The 22,437-nt window shown below is 43.2% G+C and overlaps 1 protein-coding gene across 3 annotated transcripts in view; it reads left to right on the top strand.

Moving 5' to 3' along the window:
- RAF1 (Raf-1 proto-oncogene, serine/threonine kinase) overlaps positions 1–22,437 on the top strand; it is a 113,590-nt gene that overhangs the window by 29,571 nt on the left and 61,582 nt on the right. For all 3 annotated transcript variants that reach the window (XM_063426941.1, XM_063426939.1, XM_063426940.1), the window contains exon 2: positions 15,643–15,870. In XM_063426941.1, the coding sequence (XP_063283011.1) occupies positions 15,664–15,870 (207 nt within the window). In that variant the 5' untranslated portion in view covers positions 15,643–15,663. The remainder of the gene's footprint in view (positions 1–15,642; positions 15,871–22,437) is intronic.

The following is a 22,437-nucleotide window of genomic DNA, read 5'->3' as shown; positions in this document are numbered from 1 at the left end:
CTTGTTTTAATTGCTGCAATCCTTATTACATCAGTTCAATGTGGTGGTGGTAAGAAGTAATATTTATAAATAACACGCCGCTACCGCTGACCGGAAACCCTCTGGCATGCCAAATCTGGTCATTACAGCTTCTAAAACCTTCAAGTGTAAGCGGTCAGACGCTTTTTCTGTATCAAGGGAGACCAGCAGGCCATCCCGGGAGCGTTTACATAGACCATGCAGGATGTTTAGCACTTTTCGCGTATTGTCTGAACCTTGTTGACCTGACACAAAGCCGACTTGGTGGTTGTGTATTATGTGTGGGAGAATAGTACTTAGTTGGGCATATAGCACTTTTGACAGTCTGAACTGAAAATATGGTTAGAGTCTAGTGATCCACCTACTCACAATATTGCTGTTGTGTGGTCTGTGCTCATAGTATTGTAACTGAGTGGTCCATCTACTTGCTATTTTGCCACTGCATGATACACTTAATTGCAGTATTACTGCTGCGTGCTGTGCCCACTTGCTATTTCGCCCCATATGGTGCACTTGCTCACTTTATCACCAAAGCCTGATGGTCCTGTGTGGTGCTCCTTCCCGAAGTATCGACACAGTGTGGTCCATTTTCACAAATGCCAATTGTTGTGTCCCATTCCCTTATGTGATGCTACATTTTTTTTTTCTCCGTGGTAAAATACTGTACATGCCTATCCAGTTCCTTGTTCAGAAGGCATGGGTAGTAGAGTCAGTTTTCCAGTAAATATGCCATTTACTGTGTATTTTTGCTGGTGCTGCTGGTAACCTTAGGGACTAAAACTGAAAATATATTGTATTACTGATACACATTCTATTTTTTTTTTCCTTTAGAAGACCTCATGAAAGGATCCTTCCCTTTTTTTGGGATATATTTCTGCCAAAAATGTGTGTATTATTAAAGGCACCATAAAAAGCCAGGGTAGTTTTTGTGTCCTTCGGTTCTTGGTAACCAATTTAAGTGCCAAATCAAAACCGGGGGTTCTGAGGTACCCGCAGCCTGGTCCAGTGCTCGGCGATGGGTAATGCAGAAGTTCCACTTCTGAAATGTCCGTATTAATTATATCCGTATTATATTTATTTACTGGATGTACCGGTCAGTGAACCACACCACACTGAATGTTAAAATAAAAAAGGGGAAATTGATTAATGCACAGTATCGTGGCTACAGGTGTGCGTCATGGTCGATAGCCCTGCATGTCAAAAGTAACTATTTAGTATGGTAGATCTGTCTAGGGTCCATATTTGGCTGGACTGTCATAAACATTCTAACTGCGGCCCTTTTGAGCATTTCTCTGCTGCACCTTGCGGAGAAGTGACATCTGCTGGTACATTGCATTAGCCTGCACTCTGAGGATTCACTGACGGGAAAGGGGGGCTGTGGTTGAAAATACCCCCATCATTTCCTTGAACATGCAAGGTAAGTCCTCGAACTTTGACAGATTCTTTTCTACCCTGGAGAAGGAGGCGATTGCTCTGTAAAATGTGTATGGTATGTAGTCCCATTCCTTCCAGTTTTCCTCCACCAAGCAGACTCTGCCATCTATGAGAACCATGCATTCTCCCAAACAGCAATTAAAAATGGTTTCATTCTACTCCCTTATCAGCACTTATGTTTTGCACTGCAAATGTACTCGTTTCCCTTCAGGATGTGTCTTCATTAAAGCTTTTTGTCAGAACTCCCTCTGTTTCCCTTGCAGCCTTAAGCGACCACTCTCATCCTTCAAGGTACACATTCTCACACCCTCTGTGCATCTGGGTGTTCCTTTGTATATCTCTTTGTGTGAGTGTGTATCAGTATATATCTGAATTAGAATCTATATGTGTCTGTGTTCATGTATGAAAAGATAATGGATACCACACTCTGCAGGCTTCCAGGGTGCTCAGGACCGGAGGACGGCCAGGTCTCATTTACAGAAATAGAAAATAAATATTGATCCAGGCACTCAAGAATAAAAGGCAAAATAGCAGCTTTATTTAGAGCAAAATGGCAATATTTCGACCAAGCATGGTCTTTGACAAATACCCTGCTGGGTCGAAACATTGCTGTTGTCTTGCTCTAAATAAAGCTGCTATTTTGCCTTTTATTCTTGAGTGCCTGGATCAATATTTATTTTCTATTTATGTGTACATGTTTGTACATGTTTGTACTTGTCTGTTTGTTTTTGGGAGTGCGTGAGTGCATTTTTACACATATTTCCATGCATAAATGTTTGTGTATAATATAAATGTTTGTGTATAATATACGTTTGTCATAGTGTACCGTATTTTTCTGTGTAAAAGACGCCACCATGTGTAAGATGACCCCTGTTTTTTGAGCCCAAAATTAAAAAATCTATATTTTAAACATCTTGATATTTTAGAGGTGACTTCTGAGGAGAACAACACACTTCTGATTCTCATGCATCCCCTGTGCTACGGTACCCTGTAAAGTTAAAGGACCACTATAGTGCCAGGAAAACATACTCGTTTTCCTGGCACTATAGTGTCCTGAGGGTGCCCCCACCCTCAGGGTCCCACTCCCGTGGCGCTGAAGGGGGAGGAAGGGGTTATTCCCTTTCCTTTTTTCCAGCGCCGGGCTCCCTCGGCTCTGGGACTCTCCTCCCTCCTTCCGTCATCGGCTGAATGTGCGCATTCAGCCAGTCTCATAGAAAAGCATTCTCAATGCTTTCCTATGGACGCTGGCGTCTTCTCACTGTGAAAATCACAGTGAGAAGCGCGGACGCGCCTCTAGCGGCTGTCAATGAGAGCCACTAGAGACTGGATTAACCCATAGGTAGAAACTATGTTTTCTGCAAAAAGGGTTAAACCTAGCTGGACCTGGCACCCAGACCACTTCATTAAGCTGAATTGGTCTGGGTGCCTATAGTGGTCCTTTAATGGCTCTATAGTGGATGCTGGGAAACTGCAGCTCCCACAATACAGCAGGTGGTGTGAGGGCATGCTCCCTTATCCCCATTTGTTTCTCCATTAATATAAATCAGAAAGCAAGACCTATCTGAGGTGGAGCAAACCTTAATATGGCTTCTTCACTTTCACACCTTTTATGGGGTGGCTAGTGCTAGTGTATGCTTCAGCTCCTATGCATATAGCGACCTCTTCCTCCTTGCCACAGCATTCAGAAGTGGATCGGCAGGAGGGAGTCCAGGTGTGTGTGTGTGCCGGGGCACACTGAAATGCGGCAAGCGCCATCTTAACTTAGACACCTGGAGTGACATTCAGTGTATAAGACGACCCCCAATTTTAGCCTAAAAATATTTTTTTAAAAACAGTCTTATACATGGAAAAATACGGTATTTACTCGCCCATTAAATGTTATGGTACCACTCTAGCACCAGCAATTCCACTTTGTGCCTGAGATTTTAATTTTTTTGTTTTGTAGGCTGACATTTACTTGACTGCACTGTTCAAGGCAGACTGTGCTTTAACACATGGGCAGCAGTGGGTTAAATCCATGTTTGGGATTGCAGTAACCTACTCCTATTTTTTCAGTTTTATATGCATTTGCTACAAAAGTTTTTTTTTTTGTTTTTTTTGTTTTTTTTGCAAGGAAACACCTAGGCCTTTTAAAATAGATACCTATAGAATTTGAGAAGATAACCTCTTTAGGTAGAGAACTCCACATCATTATTGTCTAGGAAATATTGTACTGGAAAGAACCTTTTTTCACTGCTGTAAGTTAAAACTCCTTACAGCAGTCTCAACCTCTTGTCTGTTGTATATCCATACTGATGAACAAGTTAGCACATAGTGGCTGGTACTGACCCTGTATTTATTTATGTGTAAAATATTTTACCAGGATGGATACATTGAGATTTCTCTCATTTTCAAGTACCGTATATACTAGAGTATAAGCCGACCCGAATATAAGCCGAGGCCCCTAATTTTACCCCCAAAAAACTGGGGAAACTTATTGACTCGAGTATAAGACTAGGGTGGGAAATGCAGCAGCTACTAGTAAATTTCTAAATAAAATTAGATCCTAAAAAAATTATATTAATTGATTATTTATTTAGTGTGTATATGAATGCAGTGTGTGTGTATATGAATGCAGTGTGTGTGTATATGGATGCAGTGTGTGTGTATATGAATGCAGTGTGTGTGTGTGAATGCAGTGTGTGATGCAGAGCCTTGGTGGGGGGTGGGCATTTTTATTATGATTTTTTCATTATTATAATTTTATTTATTTTTTTTATATTGATTTTATTATTATTATTATTATTATTATTTTTTATTATTATTCATATTTTATTATTTATATTTAAAAAAAAATTGTTCCCCTCCCTGCTTGATACATGGCAGGGAGGGGGCTCTCCTTCCCTGGTGGTCCAGTGGCATTGGCAGTTCGGGGGGAGGGGGGGCTGTCAGAGAGCACTTACCTCTCCTGCAGCTCCTGTCAGCTCCCTTCTCCTCCGCGCCGGTCCGTTCAGCACCTCTGTCAGCTCACACTGTAAGTCTCACGAGAGCCGCACTATGACCCCGCGGCTCTCGCGAGACTTACACTGGGAGCTGGCAGAGGTGCTGAACGGACCGCCGCGGAGGAGGAGGGAGCTGACAGGAGCTGCAGGAGAGGTAAGCGCTCGCTGCCAGCCCCCCGTCTGTATTATGGCAATGTAAATTGCCATAATACAGACAGTGACTCGAGTATAAGCCGAGTTGGGGTTTTTCAGCACAAAAAATGCTATTTTTCTAGCCTTTCTTCATAACTGTTTTCCATGCCCCTTGTTACTTTTGTAGTTCGACTCTGCATGTTTTCTAGTTCTGCAATATCATTTAAAACTACCATTGATTTATGCAGAGGCAAAATTATAGTTTGATAACATGAATACTTTTTGTTCATAAAAGTTAGTTATGCGTAATGTCTATCGGTTTTTAATAATGAGTCACATGTAGCCTATTCTTGTGAATAAGTGGCAGCCATGACAAGTAAAACCGCAACATATATATTTCAATAGCTACATTTCTGATTAAGTGTGCCCTTTCGGATGATAGGGTTTATTTGACAAGTGATGGTGCATTGCTTAGTCAGGATGTTTCCTGTAGATAGGCAAACACTTGACAATTTTTAGGGGTATTTTCTCTTCTTAAACAAAATAGAGTATTTTCATGCGTGTACATGAGGGGAATACTTGAGGAATACTTTAACAGCTAGAATTTCATCAAAGATGTGTAAATTATGGAAAATCATGACATCTGCTCTTTTGATTGGTGCCAACTCTTTAATCAAACAAGTCTTTGGCCATTATGCCACAGTATGTGTCTATGCAAGAGCTGGACATTGTGCTTCACTGTCCTTTCTTGTACAGTTTAATGCATAGGCAAATTCTTGGTTTTGAAACTTTTTTTTCCTTGTTTATATTGTTGGATATTTATTAATGAAACCAAGCAAAAAGTCACTGTAACCTCATTGTAAATATATTTAGAGAAGAACGGATGATTTTTTTTTATACATGTTGGTAACTTGTGGCACAGTGGTGTATAAGTTGGTGACAATGGAGCACTCGCTTCATAATCGGTTAAACCCCCCCCCCCCAAAAAAAAAAAAACTAGCTTTGACACCAAACAGCAGTGGGGCCCGTATAGATGACCCTCACATTCTTGATGGAACAATTCTTCTAAGGAGTGGCTTAAAGAAATATATATAGAGTAGTATATATTTCTTAAAGGGACACTCCACTGCTCACATACAAAATATATAAAAATCAATGTTTAGAAGGTATACTCCAAATGGAAACTAGCATGAATTTAATTATGTATTATTTCATTGAGGTCTAAGGACCCTTCTAGGGTCTTGGTCTGAGTCATGTTCTCCATCTATTGAAGCACCATTTATCTTAAGGGTTGGTGAGAGTATGACATTTTCTGATTTAGTTCTAAGGCTGCGTTTTTTCCCCCCACAAAGCTGGATATTTTATTGAGGGTACAATGGTTTAGGAGGCCCTCTAAACACCATAATCGCTACAGCTCAATGTAACAGTTATGGTGTTCCCCGAAACCATCCTATGATTAAATGCCTTTTACAAAGGTTTTACACCTACATTCCTTATAGTCTGCACTTACGAGCTAAAGCAAAAGATTATACTTCATCTGTATCCATTTTGTGCAACTTTGGACATTATTCATTATTCAGAATGTTAGTGATATGTTCATCTAAAGTCCCTCCAGGGCAACCCAGGGGCTGATCCCTACCGAAGAACTCTCAAATACAGATAAGGCCCTGTATTAGTGCAGGGCAGGGCTCGCCATGGCGACTAGGAATTTTGGCACCTGGGGCTTTTCAGTTCAGCGGCAAGGGTGTGGAACCAGGCAGCGAGGGACCTGAAATCTTCAAGCTCTTCTTGCTCTACTCCCCTACGTGCCCTGCACTGATGCTGAAAGCCGTAATGTGAGGTCAGTCCAGTCTGCGTCACTATATGGCGCGTGAGGAAGCAGAGCAAAAGCTTGAAGATTTCATCAGTCACAATGGACCCCTGGGAAAGGACCCACTCCAGCTCTCCCAAAGGAAGGGATGTTAACTGGACTTAAATAAAAAATAAATAATTTGAGTGTGTGAGAGAATGTGTAAGTGTGTCAGTATCAGTGTCTGTGAGTGTGTCTCTCGCTGTCGGTGAGTGTGTATGTGTTGTCAGTGTGTCAGATTGGCGATTGTATGCCTGTTGGCGTGGGTGTGCCGGTCTGTCAGTAAGTGTCTGTTTAGATGACCGGCTCCCCTCCGATCGCATGGAAAAGGTGTTTTTTTTATTTTTTTTGTAAATATGATTTTTTTTTATTGAATTATTCATAGACTTATACATGTCAGATCAGACAGCGTGTATGGAGACTCGCAGGTCTCTATGATATATACCATGTGCCATATGCATTTGTGTGCCCACAGGCACACCATTTTTCTCCCTTTTTTTTTTCTTTTAGGTTTATTTATTGTTGTATCATATGAAGATTTCTGCCTGGGGATCAGATGGTGTGCATGGAGACTCGCAGGTCTCTATCGTATTTTCCGCATACCATTTGTACCTGTGTTAGCTCGCAGGCTCCATGGTTTTTAGTGCTGTGTTTTGGCTCGCTGGCCTCCTGTCTCGCGTGGTATGTGTTCTCTCGTGCCCATGCCTTACAACCTTCCCTTTTTGCCATCTGTGATGTGCGTTTTTTTCTGTTGCTATGTAGGGTCTGCGTGACTATACGTGCGTGTCCGGTGGCCTCTCTTTTATATTAGGGGTCTGGTATTCCCCTGAGTAATTGCTCTATTGCGTTCTTGTGTGTCTATCTCCCCACCTCCGTCGCCCTGTGTTCTTCTTAGCTGTTAGTCTGATCAGCTATCGTTTATGGGTGTCTGGTAGTTTGTTATTGTGCGTGGGTGGTGTCGTGACGTGAGGTAACTTCCCCATTCTATTAGTCATCCGCCTCGTAGTTTTTAACTGTTATTGCATTTCCTCTGTGTGTTATCTTGTCTGGTTTTGTCTGTTGCGTTTATGTTCCTGCGTGTAAGTTAGTACGTGTTTGTGGGTGTTTGCAACTATATTGTGCCTCTGTCATTCTCTTTGTGTGTGATGTCTACTCTTGTTGTTTCTTTATATGTCCCCTTGCGTGTTTATCTGTTTTTCCCAGTTTTCGGGGGCTGGTATCCGTTTGCTCTTTACTCCTATTCCGCTTTCAGGTCAGTCAGGTGGACTCCCTGCGGTTTCAACCTTCATTGCGGTTGTGTGCAATGAAGCTCTCTCTTGGAGTTTTCCCTGGGGTCATATAGGGAGGTTGGGAGGGGTTATGATAGGGTGGGGGGAGGAGGGGGGGATTGAGAAAAGCTATTTTTACTCACTTTTTTGTTTTTCAAGCCTCCATGGCTGAGATCTTTTATGATCTCAGCCAAGATAATGCCATAGGAATGCACTGGCAGGTTACTGTGCATGTGTGGAAAGCGCAGTGCTGCGCCAGTTAGCATCTCCTAATAGAGATACATTGAATTAATGCATCTCTATGGTTAACATTCAGCACCTCCATGCAAATCGTGGAGACGCTGCACACTGTGGAGCACTGGACTAAGAAGCACCTCTAGTGGCTGTCTGAGTGACTGTCACAAGAGGTGTTACTTGGCAGCAATGTAAACTCTGCCTTTTCTCTGACAGTTATTTGCAATAAGAACAATAAAGATGTGGAACTCTCCACCAAACAAGAATTTTTTTTATTTTTTTATTTTTTTATAGGGCTGGCTTTAATTTGTTTTTGTCCTCCCCCCGCCCCCCTCTTCTTTTGGATCAGCATGACAAAAAGGTGCTAAAGGTTGAACAAGATTACTATATAACATATGGAAAATGTTTTGACACAGAACCTTGGTACAGCGCTTGGGGCATGCTGACACCATACCACTAAAATAGGCTATAGTGTTTTTATTGTTTTAACTGCTATTTCACCTTAACCGTGTAACTTACACCTTTGGTTCCTGTCACACTCTGTTGCCTGCAGTTGTGTGTCATTGCTTGTAACCAAGAATGAGCTATAGTTACTTGTTGTATGTTTAATTGATGTTATTGTAATTTTCTTTCACCAATTTACCAAGGCAGCTATTGTCTGGAAATTTAGACATAAATAATAGACAAAAATGGTGAGTTTTGTTGCAGTAATGGCGTTAAGAAATGCAGCAGAGATAATGTACAAAAAACACCATTACTTCTGTAGAACATCTGGGTCTTTCATTCATTTTTAAAAATGATTACATTTAATGAAACTTAATGGTATATTTTTAAAATAGATTAATGTACGTTGTTAAATTATTATTTTTTTTTAATTCTTTATTTTAGCATGCATTTTGATTCATACATAAGTAGAATGACATTGTAACGTTTATGTATGCAGGATTATTCAGCATAGGGGTAGCATAACATGTCATAGAAGAACATTGCACTTTTTGTTATTATGAAACAGGCTAAATTCAGTTGTCTGTTATCTAGTTGATAAGAGGAAACATGGATACATGCTATGTTAACTGACACTAGTAGAGTAACAGATATAAGATGCAGGTATCGTAGTAGGAGTAGTATGCTGACAAAAAGTAACAGCAAGAGTCATAAGATAACACTTCAGGATGTGTAAGTAATAAGCAGGGTTAAACTCCCTAACTTTAATAGCCTGGAATAATCAAATATGATGGCCATGGGCCTTGAGCTCGGGAGCACAGCTCAACCTATGCCAGTCATCAGTGTAGCAGAGTCCCACAATAGGAGGTATTGTGACAGGTTTTCAGGCTCTGATGTTGACCTTCGTGGCGAGCCATATAGCGTTAGGCGGGTTTCCTCCAGCACCTCTGACACTGTGAGAGTCCCAGCATTAAACTGCAGCGGTGCCCTCATGTATGTTGCCCTGCGTGGCTGTAGTGGATGCTTCTTGCTCTGACTCCATCTTGGGGCTATCTTCTGCTGGAGCCTTGGACTGTCGCTGCGGAATAAGGATAACCCGGTGGGGTCAGTGCTGAACTGCCTGTTGCTGGGCAGGTGGGATCCCCCCGAGTACTTCGGCAAGTCATCTTCCCTATGGGCTCCCTGTCTAGACAAAGAGACAGCAGTCTCAGCAGGCGCTGGGGTTTGAGGTTTGGCAGGGGGGATCGGACAGGAGGATTTTCCCCTGCTGCGTGGAAGCTTTGTCCTGACTGCCTTTTCCCCTGTTCTCTGGTTGCTGGTAGATGGGTCAGTGTGTCGCTCACTGTTTGAGTTTCTGATGGCATCTGGCTATTTTTCTCCAAAAGTCCTCAAATAAGGTATCAGGTTTAGTAGCCAGGTCCGTCACTGCCCCAGTGTTTGCAGCAAGAGGTTCTTGTCTTCGAGGTTGTGGAGGCATCATTGTGTCAGCCATCTTTGTTTGGCCTCATGGTTGCAGGAGAGTCCCCTGCGGCAGAGAGGTGAACAGTTCCAGCTGGGACCGGGATATCCCCCACTGGTCCAAAGTGGGGTGGGGGTCGGTGCTGTCAGAGAGTCTGCAAACAAAACGCGTCCTGTGCCGAGGGATCGTCCGTCTCCCCCATGCACGGTTCAGGCCAGGCCGCTCAGCCTGTCTGTGGTTCCTGCGGGCGGATCTTCAAGATTTGGGTGTCTCTGTGTGCCTAATCGGCTGCTGGTCAGTTCTCTGGTTCCGGGAAGCTGAACCCGGTGGGCTAGTTAGTTTTAGTAGCTTAATATTGCTTGCTTATGCCGGAGCTGTTAGCAAGTGTGCCTGGCCATCTTGGCTGCCAAGCTCGCCCCCCGTTGAATAATTTTGATTTATTTTGGGAGATTTTAGCTTATTCTATCTGACATAGCAGCCATGTCAGACTCTACTGATATCTTATCAAACTTGGCTCTATGACAGAGGTTAGTTGAGAAAAATGAGTGAAATTTCCTTTAAAAAAAAAAATCAATATACATTATTAAAAAATAAAAAAAATAAAAATTATAATTAACTGTAATAAACTTTACAAAATTAGGAGTGAAACTTTGATGACCGTTAAAGTTGTCCTTTAACAGCAGTCTTTAGAAATCCTCTGAGGCCATAGATCCTCTGTATGCAAAGACCCTACTTTTAAACGTTTTAACATTCAAAATAAAAACAGTCCATTGCAAATAGTAGTAAGTTATTGCCTGCATACACCTGGAAACGGTTTGTAAAATAAAATGTTGAAATAGTTGTAAGATTGTGTAAGACATCTGGCATTTCTGGGAACCTCCCACACATGCACATATACTGACCATTGGTAGCTCCTCATATAACCATTTATATTAAAGGGACACTCTCTGAACACCAAAACCACTGCAAGAATATCTGGTAGTTGGTTTTGCATGTTAAGATAAATCCTCTACTGTTCTCAGTAGTAAAATTCATACAGTTGGCTTATTCAGCAAATGTTCTGTTTTCTTTTTGCCTCCTTGCCATTCTACTTTTTGCCACCTTGAAAAGAATTGCTAGTTTCATTTTAAAACTTTTTATTCCAAAACGTTGGTTTTATTTTGTTGTGATTTGGATCTTATTTATTACATTGAAAGTGTTGTTCTCTTTACTATGCAAAATCCCTTTAGTGCAATCCATTACTGCTGCTGTTTTTTGTTTTGTACACAACGTCCTTCATCCAATGCAATGACTGCAGCTTCTTAAAAATAGCCTCTCAATTACTACAAGTACTATTGGGTCATTCGAGACATTCATGCTAAACTTGCAGCTATGATAGGCGCTCAGCCACCTGACTGGCTGCAATGATTGCATCGAGGACACAGACACCGATTCTGACATCTGCTTTTTAAATAGAAACTGTGAAATCTTTGTGACTCAAGAACACAGACCCTGCTTCTCAAAGCTTTTTGCTTGTTTATTTTTCCTGATTGGCCGTTAATTTGTTATCTTTCAATATGAATGTTGTCAAATAACTGGAGTAGTAATTGGTGGTGGTGAGGGGGAATGTTTGATTTTTCGCCTCTGCCCCATGATTTCAGTGACACATCTACTATACTGTGCCTGTTAAAGTGAAACTTTAGGCCCCCAGACCACTTCATCTTATTGAAGTGGTCTGGGTGCAGTGTCTGTCCCTTAACCCTGCAATGTAAAACATTACACTATTAGAGAAATTGTAATGTTAACTTTGCAGTTTCTCCCAGGCAGCATCTAGAGGCGCTTCCTGCATTTACATGGAGTTTAACTGCATGAAACAACGGTGGACGTCCTCATGCTTCGCGTGAGGATGTCTAGCATCTTGAAAAATCTATAGGAAAGCATTGACTCAATGCTTTTCTATGGGAAAGGTCTGATCTGAACGTGCGCATTAGGTTCCTGGGTCGCCATGGCGTGAGAAGGAGTCCAATCCACACTGCGCTGGAATCAGGCATCGGTGTCTTTAAAGGGGGGGCAAAAGGGGCAGCTGCCCCGGGCCCATTTACTCCTGGGGGGGCCCAAAGCTGCCCCGTGGGACCCCTGCCGGCATCCAAACCCTGTGGACTGCAGCACCTGATGTAATCATTAAGAAGGCCTGGGCCCCTTTAGTGTTGCCTGCTGGAAGGAAGTGAGGGGAGATCACTTCCTCCCAAGTAACAGAGTGCCGCTGGAATGTGGAGATGGCATATACAGGAGGAGAAAAGGGACTGAGAAAGTCAGACCCTCCAGCTCCCACTGGACCCCAGGAAATCCCCCCCTTCTGTACCCAAAGGGTAAGGAGACAAGAGGGTGGCTAAAATATGATGTAAATTGATATATGTTTGTATCTGGGTCAGAGTCTGTGCATCTGGCTATGTGTGTGTGTGTGTGTGTTTATCTGGCTATGTGTGTGTTTATCTGACTGTGTGTGTGTGTATGTGTATTTGTTTATCTGGCTCTGTGAGTGTGTGTGTGCACCTGGCTGTGTGTGTATCTGGCTGTGTTTGTGTATGTACATCTGTGTGTATGTGTATCTGTATGAATGTTTATCTGTTTGTGTACTTGTGTGTCAAAGTGTATGTGTACCTGCATGTATGTTTTTGAGTGAGTGAGTGTGTGTGTGTGTGTATCTATGCTTGTGGCAATGCATTCATCCCAGCATTCCAATGCCAACACTGCACACACATACGCTAACACTGCACACAAATACACCCCTGCGTTCCAACAACATTGCACACAAATACACCACTGCATGTGTGTCTGTGTTCCTGTGTGTATCTCAGTGTTTGTGTAGTGTGCATCTATTTATATGTGGCAATGCATACATCCCGGCACTCCAACCCTAACACTGCACACAATTACACCCATGCATGTAAACCTGTGTATGTGTCTGTGTGTATCTAAGTGTGTGTACATATCTGAGTGTGTACATGTGCTAGTGTGTGTTTGTGTTAAGATGTGCATCTGCATTAAAAAGGCAACACTACATCCAAGCACACCCCTGCATGCAATTACAAATGTTACATACAAACACACCCCTTTATTAAAACACTAACATTATATACAAACACCAACTCAATACACAAAAGTACAGGGTACAGGGGGCCCAAGCAAATACTTGCCCAGGGTTCAATCGATATTAAAGACGGCCCTGGAATTAGGCAAGTGAAAAAAGGGGTTTTCACTCTTTCTTGACTGTGCAAAGGCAGAGGTACGATATAGTGTTAGGAATAGAGTTTTGTATTCCTAACACTATAGTGTTCCTTTAAGTTGTATCCACTTAATATACCATAATATTACTGTTTTAACCATGGTTTTATAACATTTACAATTATTTTGTTACTGTTAGCCTGTGAGTGTCTGCAGGCCCTGTATAAACAATTTATTTTAACATGTTCCCAAAGTCAGACTGGAGCTTAACCACAAGTGTCTAAGTCATGGTCCGTATGGAGGAGGAAAGCGTTCTGTCTAGTTAGTTTCTATTGAGGGACTTCAGAAGTATGCTAGTTTTCCGTGCCATGTGACTTCGCCTCCCTCTAAAAAGAAAATAATACTTCCAAGTTTCCTACAATAAGAGTGTGAGTGTTAGCTGTGTTGAGAAATGGGATTGGCATAAAATATTCCAGGTTTAAATTGTTACCCATTTTAAATTATTTTTTGCATATCAGTGTTTTCATAAATGTATCTGACCCAAAAATATGTCTGGTACATTGCATGCTTTTAAAGGAACACTCAAAGTGCCATAACCACTACAGCCTGCTGCATTGGTTTTGGTAACAGGAGTGCCTTGTGTTATACCAAAATAATTTGTGAAACTGGTGTAGAAGGGTGTGACAACTTACCTTACTAACGTTTTCTTGGGTGAATTCAATTGGCCCTTCTGTGCGAAGCAAAGTCATGTAGGACTGTGCTTATTGGCTGAGAGCATTGTCTGAGTGCTCAGACAATGAGCATGGTCCTGTTTCAGACCTGCTTAAAGGGATACTATTCTCCTGGCACTAGAGCTCTCTCCTCTTCCCCATCCTTCGTGCCTCCCACCGTGTTAAATAAAGGTATAAAACGCTTTATTTACCTTTTCCCAATGCCGATGTCCCTCGGCGCTGGGTTGCGGCTTCGCCTCCTCCTCCGTTCCACCGCATGCATATTAGACCTCCCCACAGGAAAGCATTGAATGCTTTCCTATGGGGTGAAATCTGACGCTGGATGTCCTCATGCAGTGTGTCCAGCGTCGGATACCGGATCAAAAGTCCGTTCCGATGCAGGAAGCGCCTTCAGTGGCTGTATGGTAGACAGCCACTGGTGCCAGATTTAGTGCTGCTACGTAAACATTGCAGTTGCTCTGGAACTGCAATGTTTAACATTTCACCACTAAGTGCAATAGGGGACACTGCACCCAGACCACTTCAATAAGCTGAAGTTGTCTGGGTGCCTATAGTGTCCCTTTAACTCAGTAAAGACATCCAGCTTTTCCTGCTGTATAAAGGTAAATGCAGCATGGGTAAGTTAATTCGTCAAATCATTTTAGAGTGGCTTGACAAATTACTCTTGGTTGCTGGCAGGGTTTTTCTGGCAGCAGAACCATTACAGCAGGCTTTAGTGCTTTGAGTGCTCATTTATAGATAGCATATGAAAAAATGCTCTGGTTAGTGAGTATTCTTGCAGCTAGACATGACCACTCACATGGAAGAAACCCCCTACCTGAGAGCATTGTCCTTCTGATCATATTTCATCTACATAAAACCGTGAATCGGCATGTGTGCAGTGATGTCCCCAGCTACCTGCTTATGACTTGGGAGAGGTGGAACACAGAAATTGGAGAGAAGCTGGGTGGCTGAAGTTTCCCAACTGCTGTTCGCATCGAAGGGTCTTCTTGCAAAGTAGTAATTTCAAGCTGCTAATGCAGGGTTCTCTATGTGCATAATATGCAATTGGCATAGATTGTTATGGAGTGCTGCCACCACTAATTGACATGCAGGATTCTTTCTGGACCATTAAGTAACTCCACCAATGATGAGCCTCTGATCTATAGAGTCTGATCGTATCCCTTAAACCATATTCCGACATGTATAAACATTTTTTTTTAATGGATTCAGAATATGTAGTTCAGCCCCAAGCCCACATTCCATTGAAAGCAGCCATATTTACAGAGTTTGTGAATTTGGTGAACATGGTTGTGTTCAAAATTTGCAGTCATACGGCCAGATTCTGAGAGTGAGCCATCACCATGCTTCCAGCCTAACTTTGCTATCCAATACTGGACTTGGAATTCATCTGTGGATTGATAATGTGTATTTTTTCCATAACCACTACAGTGAGCTGCAGTGGGCATTGTGTCCATTTAATCTATTATAAAGGCTGTATCTGTTCATTAACATGTTGTATAGTTAGGTTTTATCACTTTCTTACTGATTTTATAGGACCTATATTATTATTATTAGACTGAAAGATGGCTAAGAATATAATTTCTGTTATTATATTGTGCTACCATGTCATGAATCGGTCCTTTGAAAAAAAATCCTTGTCATTAAAAAGGTTAATTAGATAGTCACCTTCTCATGAAAGGATATTTTGAATTAATATATACCTTTTCTGATCCCATGTGTTTTGGGGAACGCATGCTTTGTATTAATGAATAATCAGCTTTTTTTTTTTTTTTTTTTTATGATTTTACTTTCTGTTGAAATGAAATTACAGTAGGTTGTTGGTTATCATTCTCCATGAGGACTGATCAGTGGTTAATTTAACTGTACATTATTTTTTTATTTCTAGTTTTTGAAATAATTGTTACCAATGGAGCACATCCAAGGAGCATGGAAAACACTCAGCAATGGATTTGGGTTTAAAGATTCAGTATTTGATGGGCCCAACTGTATGTCCCCCACTATCTCTCACCAGTTTGGTTACCAACGCCGGGCATCTGATGACGGTAAACTCAATGAAACCTCCAGGACAAGCTGTACAATTCGCGTTTACTTACCGAACAAACAGAGAACAGTGGTAAGTAACCTGTTTTTTTGTTTGTTTTGTTTTGTCTATGATTATATGTTGTTAAATTAGCATCTTGAAAACCGTAGTAATGGGAAATCCGATGTCTTTACATCTCTCTATGGTGTTACTTTAAAATTAATATTTTAAAGTAACACCATAGGGTCAGGAACACAAACGTATTCCTGACCCTATAGTGTTAAAACCACCATCTAGCCCCTCCAGACCACCCTTGCCTCAATAAATATAATAAAATCTTACTTGTATTCAAGTCTGCAGCTGCTGCCTCTTCCCCTGAACTAAACAGGGGAGGAGAGTAAGCGCTAGATAACAAAATAGGCAGCAACCCTATAAGGGAATCCCTCAAATACCCTTAGAAAATAATAGGAAAAATAAATAACAAGAAAGGGCTGCGCCGAGGGGAATCAATATATAAATAACAATATAGAATAGCAATGAGTCCAATATGTAAAAGAAAGTCAGGCTATAGACACCAGAACTACATTAAGCTGAAGTGGTTCTGGGGACTATAGTGTTTCTTTAATGTGAGGTAAATTAGAGATTAGTGCCACGAATAATATACTAGATTGCCTACTTACAAACCAGATGAGGATGATGATGGGCTGTAGTTTGGCTCCACTGGTCTGGTGTAGAACAGGCTCTCTGGAGGCTGTTTGTAACTGTGGTCACTAAAAATCACTAAAATCAATGTTCTGGGAGCAGCTCCATTTTTTTTTTACGCCCTTTACACAGCTCAAGGTCTGGGTCCCAGGTTCCACCTTCATGTTCCACCAATGAGTTTGTTCACAGGAGGTGGAGTAGGGGATGTCCTGATATGTGTGTAAGGAATGCATTGTGTGAATCTGTGTTTGTATGTGTAAGGACTGCAAGGTGTGTTTCTGTGTATGTACGGGGTGCATTGAGTGTGTGTAAGGAATGCATTGTGTGTAAGGGTTGCATTGCTTGAGTGTGTGTGTCTGTGTGTGTAATGCATTGTGTGTTTTTCTGTGTGCAAGGGGTGCATTGTCTTTGTGTGTAAGGAATGCATTGTGTATGTGTGATGGATGTCAATCTCTCCCCCCTCCCTTGTCACTCTCTTCTTCCCCTCTCCCTTCCTTGTCACTCTCTTCTCCCCCCCCTTGTCACTCTCTTCTCCCCCCTCCCTTGTCACTCTCTTCTCCCCCCTCCCTTGTCACTCTCTTCTCCCCCCTCCCTTGTCACTCTCTTCTCCCCCCTCCCTTGTCACTCTCTTCTCCCCCCTCCCTTGTCACTCTCTTCTCCCCCCTCCCTTGTCACTCTCTTCTCCCCCCTCCCTTGTCACTCTCTTCTCCCCCCTCCCTTGTCACTCTCTTCTCCCCCCTCCCTTGTCACTCTCGTCTCCCCCCTCCCTTGTCACTCTCGTCTCCCCCCTCCCTTGTCACTCTCGTCTCCCCCCTCCCTTGTCACTCTCGTCTCCCCCCTCCCTTGTCACTCTCGTCTCCCCCCTCCCTTGTCACTCTCGTCTCCCCCCTCCCTTGTCACTCTCGTCTCCCCCCTCCCTTGTCACTCTCGTCTCCCCCCTCCCTTGTCACTCTCGTCTCCCCCCTCCCTTGTCACTCTCATTCCCCCTCCCAACCCCATCAATTCCCCTCCCTTTCAATTTATTCCCCCCACCCTCCCTGTCAATGTATTCCCCCCACCCTCCCTGTCAATGTATTCCCCCCACCCTCCCTGTCAATGTATTCCCCCCACCCTCCCTGTCAATGTATTCCCCCCACCCTGCCTGTCAACTCCCCCCCACCCTGCCTGCCAATGTATTCCCCCCCGCCCTCCCTGTCAATGTATTCCCCCCCACCCTCCCTGTCAATGTATTCCCCCCACCCTGCCTGTCAATTTATCCCCCCCTTTCCATTTATTCCCCCCCCTTTCCATTTATTCCCCCCTCCTGTCAATTTATTACCCCTCCCTCCCTATCAATGTATTACCCTCCCTTTCCATTTATTCCCCCCTCTCCCTTTCCATTTACTCCCCCCCCTCCATGTCAATTTATTACCCCCCTCCCTTTCCATTTATCCCCCCCCTTTCCATTCCCCCCCCATCCCTTTCCATTTATTCCCCCCCTCCCTTTCCATTTATCCCCCCCCCCTCTGTCAATTCCCCTCCCCCCCCCCCTCCCCTACCTATGTTGTAGTGTTGCCGAGCCATGTATGATCCGCGGGTACAGGGAGCTTCTGTTTCCTGTACCGGCCGGACTAAAAGGAAGTGCACACTCAGTGTTCACTTCCTGTTAGTCCGGCCGGGTACAGGAGACAGATGCTCCCTGTACCCGCGGACCATACAGGGCTCAGCCACGCTACAGTGAGGGAGTGACCGGAGGGAGCGCTGAGCGCTTCCCTCCTGTCAGCCCCTCTCCTCATGCTGCGCCCGGGCAAAGCTGCAGCCACCTGAGGCTCTCTACAGAGCGCTCGGGCGGCTGCAGCATGAGGGGGGTCGGCGCTCCTGGCGGCTCCCCTTCCCAAGGGGCGCCCTAGGCGGCTGCCTAGTGCGCCTTACAGGTTGCGCCGGCCCTGGTTAGAACGGACAGTGGAACAAGAAGTCATGTAAGGTGAAGAAGGTGAATAGGGAGAAGTGCTAATTAATTATTTGATATTCCGTCTGAGAAGTGAAGTTTGCAGCTCTGTCATGTGCAGATCTTTGTTTTCGGCATCAGGTGATATTTCTGGGAACATACATTGTTCTTTTATGGTATTTTAGGTGTGGGATTGATTCGAGGTGAAGAATGTGCAGGTATTATGCACGTGTTCTGGAATTATGTTAATTATCTTTGTTGACAACTGCCATACTTGTTCCACTGCATTGCTAAGCAGACTGCATGCTCTGTTTAATTTCCTTACATTTCATATAAAGTCTCTTAGTTGAATAATGTTCTGTTTGTTTTAAAGCTGCTCTGTAACTTTTGAGCATTAAAAAAATAAAAAAATATGATTATATCAAATACTCATCAACTTTGTTAGAATTCTGTTACATTTCCAATGCAGTAAATAGATATTCTAAACAAAGTAGGGATTAATTTATTTTAGAGATACTCCACTGCCCAAATACATAATAAAAAATAAAATCTACCCCAAATGAAAAATTGCATACATTTAATTATGTATCAGATTGCCTGCTGCCTTTTCCAGCTCTCCCCTTCTAACCCCACTCAAACATTTTGTTGCTGTCCAATCAGATTTCCCAATAGAGCTCAATGACAAGTCATTGAAAGGCAGGTACTCTGGACGATTGCTGCATTCATGAAGTCAGCTGCATTAAGCTAATGAAACCAGGAAGGGACATTACCTGTTGTCTGCTTGAAATCCAAGGGGGTGTAATCAGGTTAATTTATGAAAGTGTAAATTTTTTTGAAATCTGCACTTTTTGCAAAATGAAAAAAAACACTCTTCACACATCAAGCTTTTCAACAAGCTAAAAAAATGTAAGAGTTTGGAGTAACCCTTTTAAGCGCAGAGCCTTGACAAATCGTGGAATTGTGTTCCGTTTCTAAATCTTTTTCACTTGCAATGGCTGTTTGAAAAGACCTCTATTCTCTGAGCAAGTACAATACCTAGTTACAGTTTCAGAGGATCTTCCATGGACCTTTGTTTTGTACTCTAAGATTCTTTACGCAAGAATAAAAAAAGTACATCGGGTAACAGAGGTCTTGGGCATTCGGCCCGGAGGCGTGCTCGCACTTCTCGTTCTAGCGGTCTGCGCAGCCAGAAGTGGATGAACCTAGTCAGGTGTTCAGGTAGGTTCCATTCGGAGGACCGCGGGTGTCGGATGGTACGTGGGTCAAAGAGTGGATTCCCTTGGTCGTCCATAAACACCCCGTCTCCGGCCATATCGGTGAGGGTATCGTTATCCTTGCCTCTGTCGGTGGTGTCTAGGAAGGTCTCTTTAACATATCTCGAGGAGGTGGGAGGTAGGTCCTGCCACTCCTCTTCTTCGGAAATTGAATCATCCCCTTGCCACTCGTCAATCACATCTAGGGTGCGCGGTACGTATGATTCCTCTTCGTCAGAGGATTGGAGCGGTTGGGGTGCGGGCAGTTGCCGGCCCGTGTTCTTGCTCCGTTTAACTGGTATTTTGCTCCTAGTCTTAGTGGACGGGGGGCTCGCAGTCTTGCGATGTCGTTTCGACTTGGGTAACTCCGAGCCCGAAGGGTAACTTCCATCCGACTTGGGTAACTTCCATCCGTTCTGGGGGACTCATGTCGCCCTGACTTAGGGGTCTAGCCTTCAAGAGGGCTTTTTCCACGGATGCCGCTACTGCAGCATTAATCATGGCTTGAAAGTCCTGGCCGGATTGTGTATCCTCCATGATGTTTAGATTGATTCTCGTTCTGTTGGGCGATAATAAAAAAATCAGTGGAGGTAGTGGAGAAGAGTCAGTACGTGTAGTGACAGACTCTAGGTACAACTGGGGGCCGCCCAGTTTTAGTGAAATGTTTAGAGAGGCGTATATGTATGGGCTGTCGCCTGGTAAGAGGCCGCCTTCAGTATGAGCTCAGTGGTGGTGTATAGGTGGGTTCGCCACAGTTGTACACCAGAGCTGTATGCACTTATGTAAATATTCAGGTCTGGATGTCAGTGCAGTAATTTCACGTGCATATATTCGGGGTTTACCCCGGGTGGTGTGCCGTGTCAATCAGAGGACACCCACATTAGATAATGGTCAGCGACCTTGCATGCGTATCTGGGGGGTCACCCCAGGTGGCGTGCCATGGAAAAAAGCCCAGAGGACACCCACATAAATTTGTACAGTCAAGTACAATGATATAATGTGACCCTTGATGGGTGTTATAATGTAATATGCCCTTGGAGGGAGTAGTGATACAATATGACCCTGTGCAGGGTATGAAAATATTATGCCTCTTATGATATTATGGTTAGTAGCATGCCATATGTATATCCTTGTGAAGTGTACAGTAGGTGACATCCGTTTAAAACAAAGTAATTCCAGAAAACTTTATATTTTTTATAATTGTGCAAAGAGGTCCTTTGGAGGGTCCTAATAAGGATGATGAGGGAGAGAGCGGAGATCGGGTGATTCCCGATCCGCTGTACTGAATGGAGAGGCGGCCGCCGAGGATCTCGCGATTTGCGAGGTCCAAGATGGCCGCCGGCTGCGTGTGCCGCCGACCGCGCTAAACTGCTTGAGGACGCGGGAGGAAGAACGCGGTGGTGACAAACATGTACAAACAAAACACAAGACACTACCCGGTCTCCCCTACCCGTCCCTACATAATCCCCCGTGCGTAAGTAGAATCGGTCCGCGCGGTGAGCGCAGCACGGGCAGCCGTGCCGCCCGCGGACCGTCAGACAAAATGAGCAGAAAAGTTATAATGACAAAACTAAAATACAGAAGTTGCACGAAATTATAACATAATGAGGGGGTCAGGGGACAGGAAAAGAGAGCCAGGAGTGGAAAGGTTATGAATAAAAGTATAATGTAGATAAAATATTACATATAAAATGACATAGAGAGGAAAAAGGGTACTCTGACCTGTAGGCTGGAGCAGCAAAGAAAGAGGAAATGATGTCATAGACAGACCCTTTTATGGGCAGCATATCTTTTTTCTCATTGGTTGTTACTGTTACTATGCTGCTGGAGTTTTCAGTAAAGAAAGATATGCAAATATGAAGCCTCCTGTCATGTGGTAAAATTAAATTTGCATGTCACCTTTAATGGTCTTTGTAAAATATACAAAGACCCCAAAAACAAAAGCGCTGCTTGGGAGAGAAGTGATGCAGGGAAGACCACAGAGACTTGGTTTTCAATCATTGTCTGACCCAAGTTTCATGTACAGATGAGTTTTTTCTTTTCTTTTTTTTTTTTTTTTTTCATATATTTAATAAAAAAATAAAATAATCTAGGATTATTATCTAAAAAAAAAAAAGAAAAAAAATGGGGGGCTGACAGCTGTCCTACACGTGATGTTTTTCATAGAGTAAGGAAATTAGCCCAAAACGAGGCAAAAGCAAAAGTAGACGGTGGTGTAAAAAAAACCTGTGTGATTAAAAGACTGGTTACAAAATCCTGTGTATATCCAAGTAATACTTAGGAGGTAAAATTGAGAAGAGGATGTTACATGAAGTTAAAAGTGCAGAAAATAAAGATGGTATAGTGGACATCTGCCTTGATTTAATAAGAAAAAAATTTCAAATCATTTATCTGCAGAAGTCCCCATTAAAGAGTATGGGAATTTTTTTGGGGGGGCGGTGCCTAACGACAGAAGAGAACGGTCGCATGCTTACTGAGCTCCAGGCCGCGACAAGAGAAAAACCCTCCATCCACACCCCTAAACGGGCCTAATCTGTCCCAGGGGGACCCCAACAGATAAGAGAGCCCAATGGGGAGAAAAACTAAAAAGCTTAAACCTGAAAGGCCCACGAAGGGCATGGATATCGGCGAGCTATGGCGGCAGGCCCGCGGCGCCACAGGACTGGTTATTTTACCCATCTATGATTAATTTTTTTTTTATTTTTTGGAGCAGTTGTTTTTTTCTTTAGCCCTGCTGCACACTAATGAGTTGGGGCGCGTATTCCCAGCCTAAACTCT

The sequence above is a fragment of the Pelobates fuscus genome, chromosome 7 (genome assembly GCF_036172605.1).
Source record: "Pelobates fuscus isolate aPelFus1 chromosome 7, aPelFus1.pri, whole genome shotgun sequence".
NCBI classification, from domain to species: domain Eukaryota; kingdom Metazoa; phylum Chordata; class Amphibia; order Anura; family Pelobatidae; genus Pelobates; species Pelobates fuscus.
Note: the sequence above shows the minus strand (reverse complement) of the source record. Positions and strands in the feature narration are given on the sequence as shown.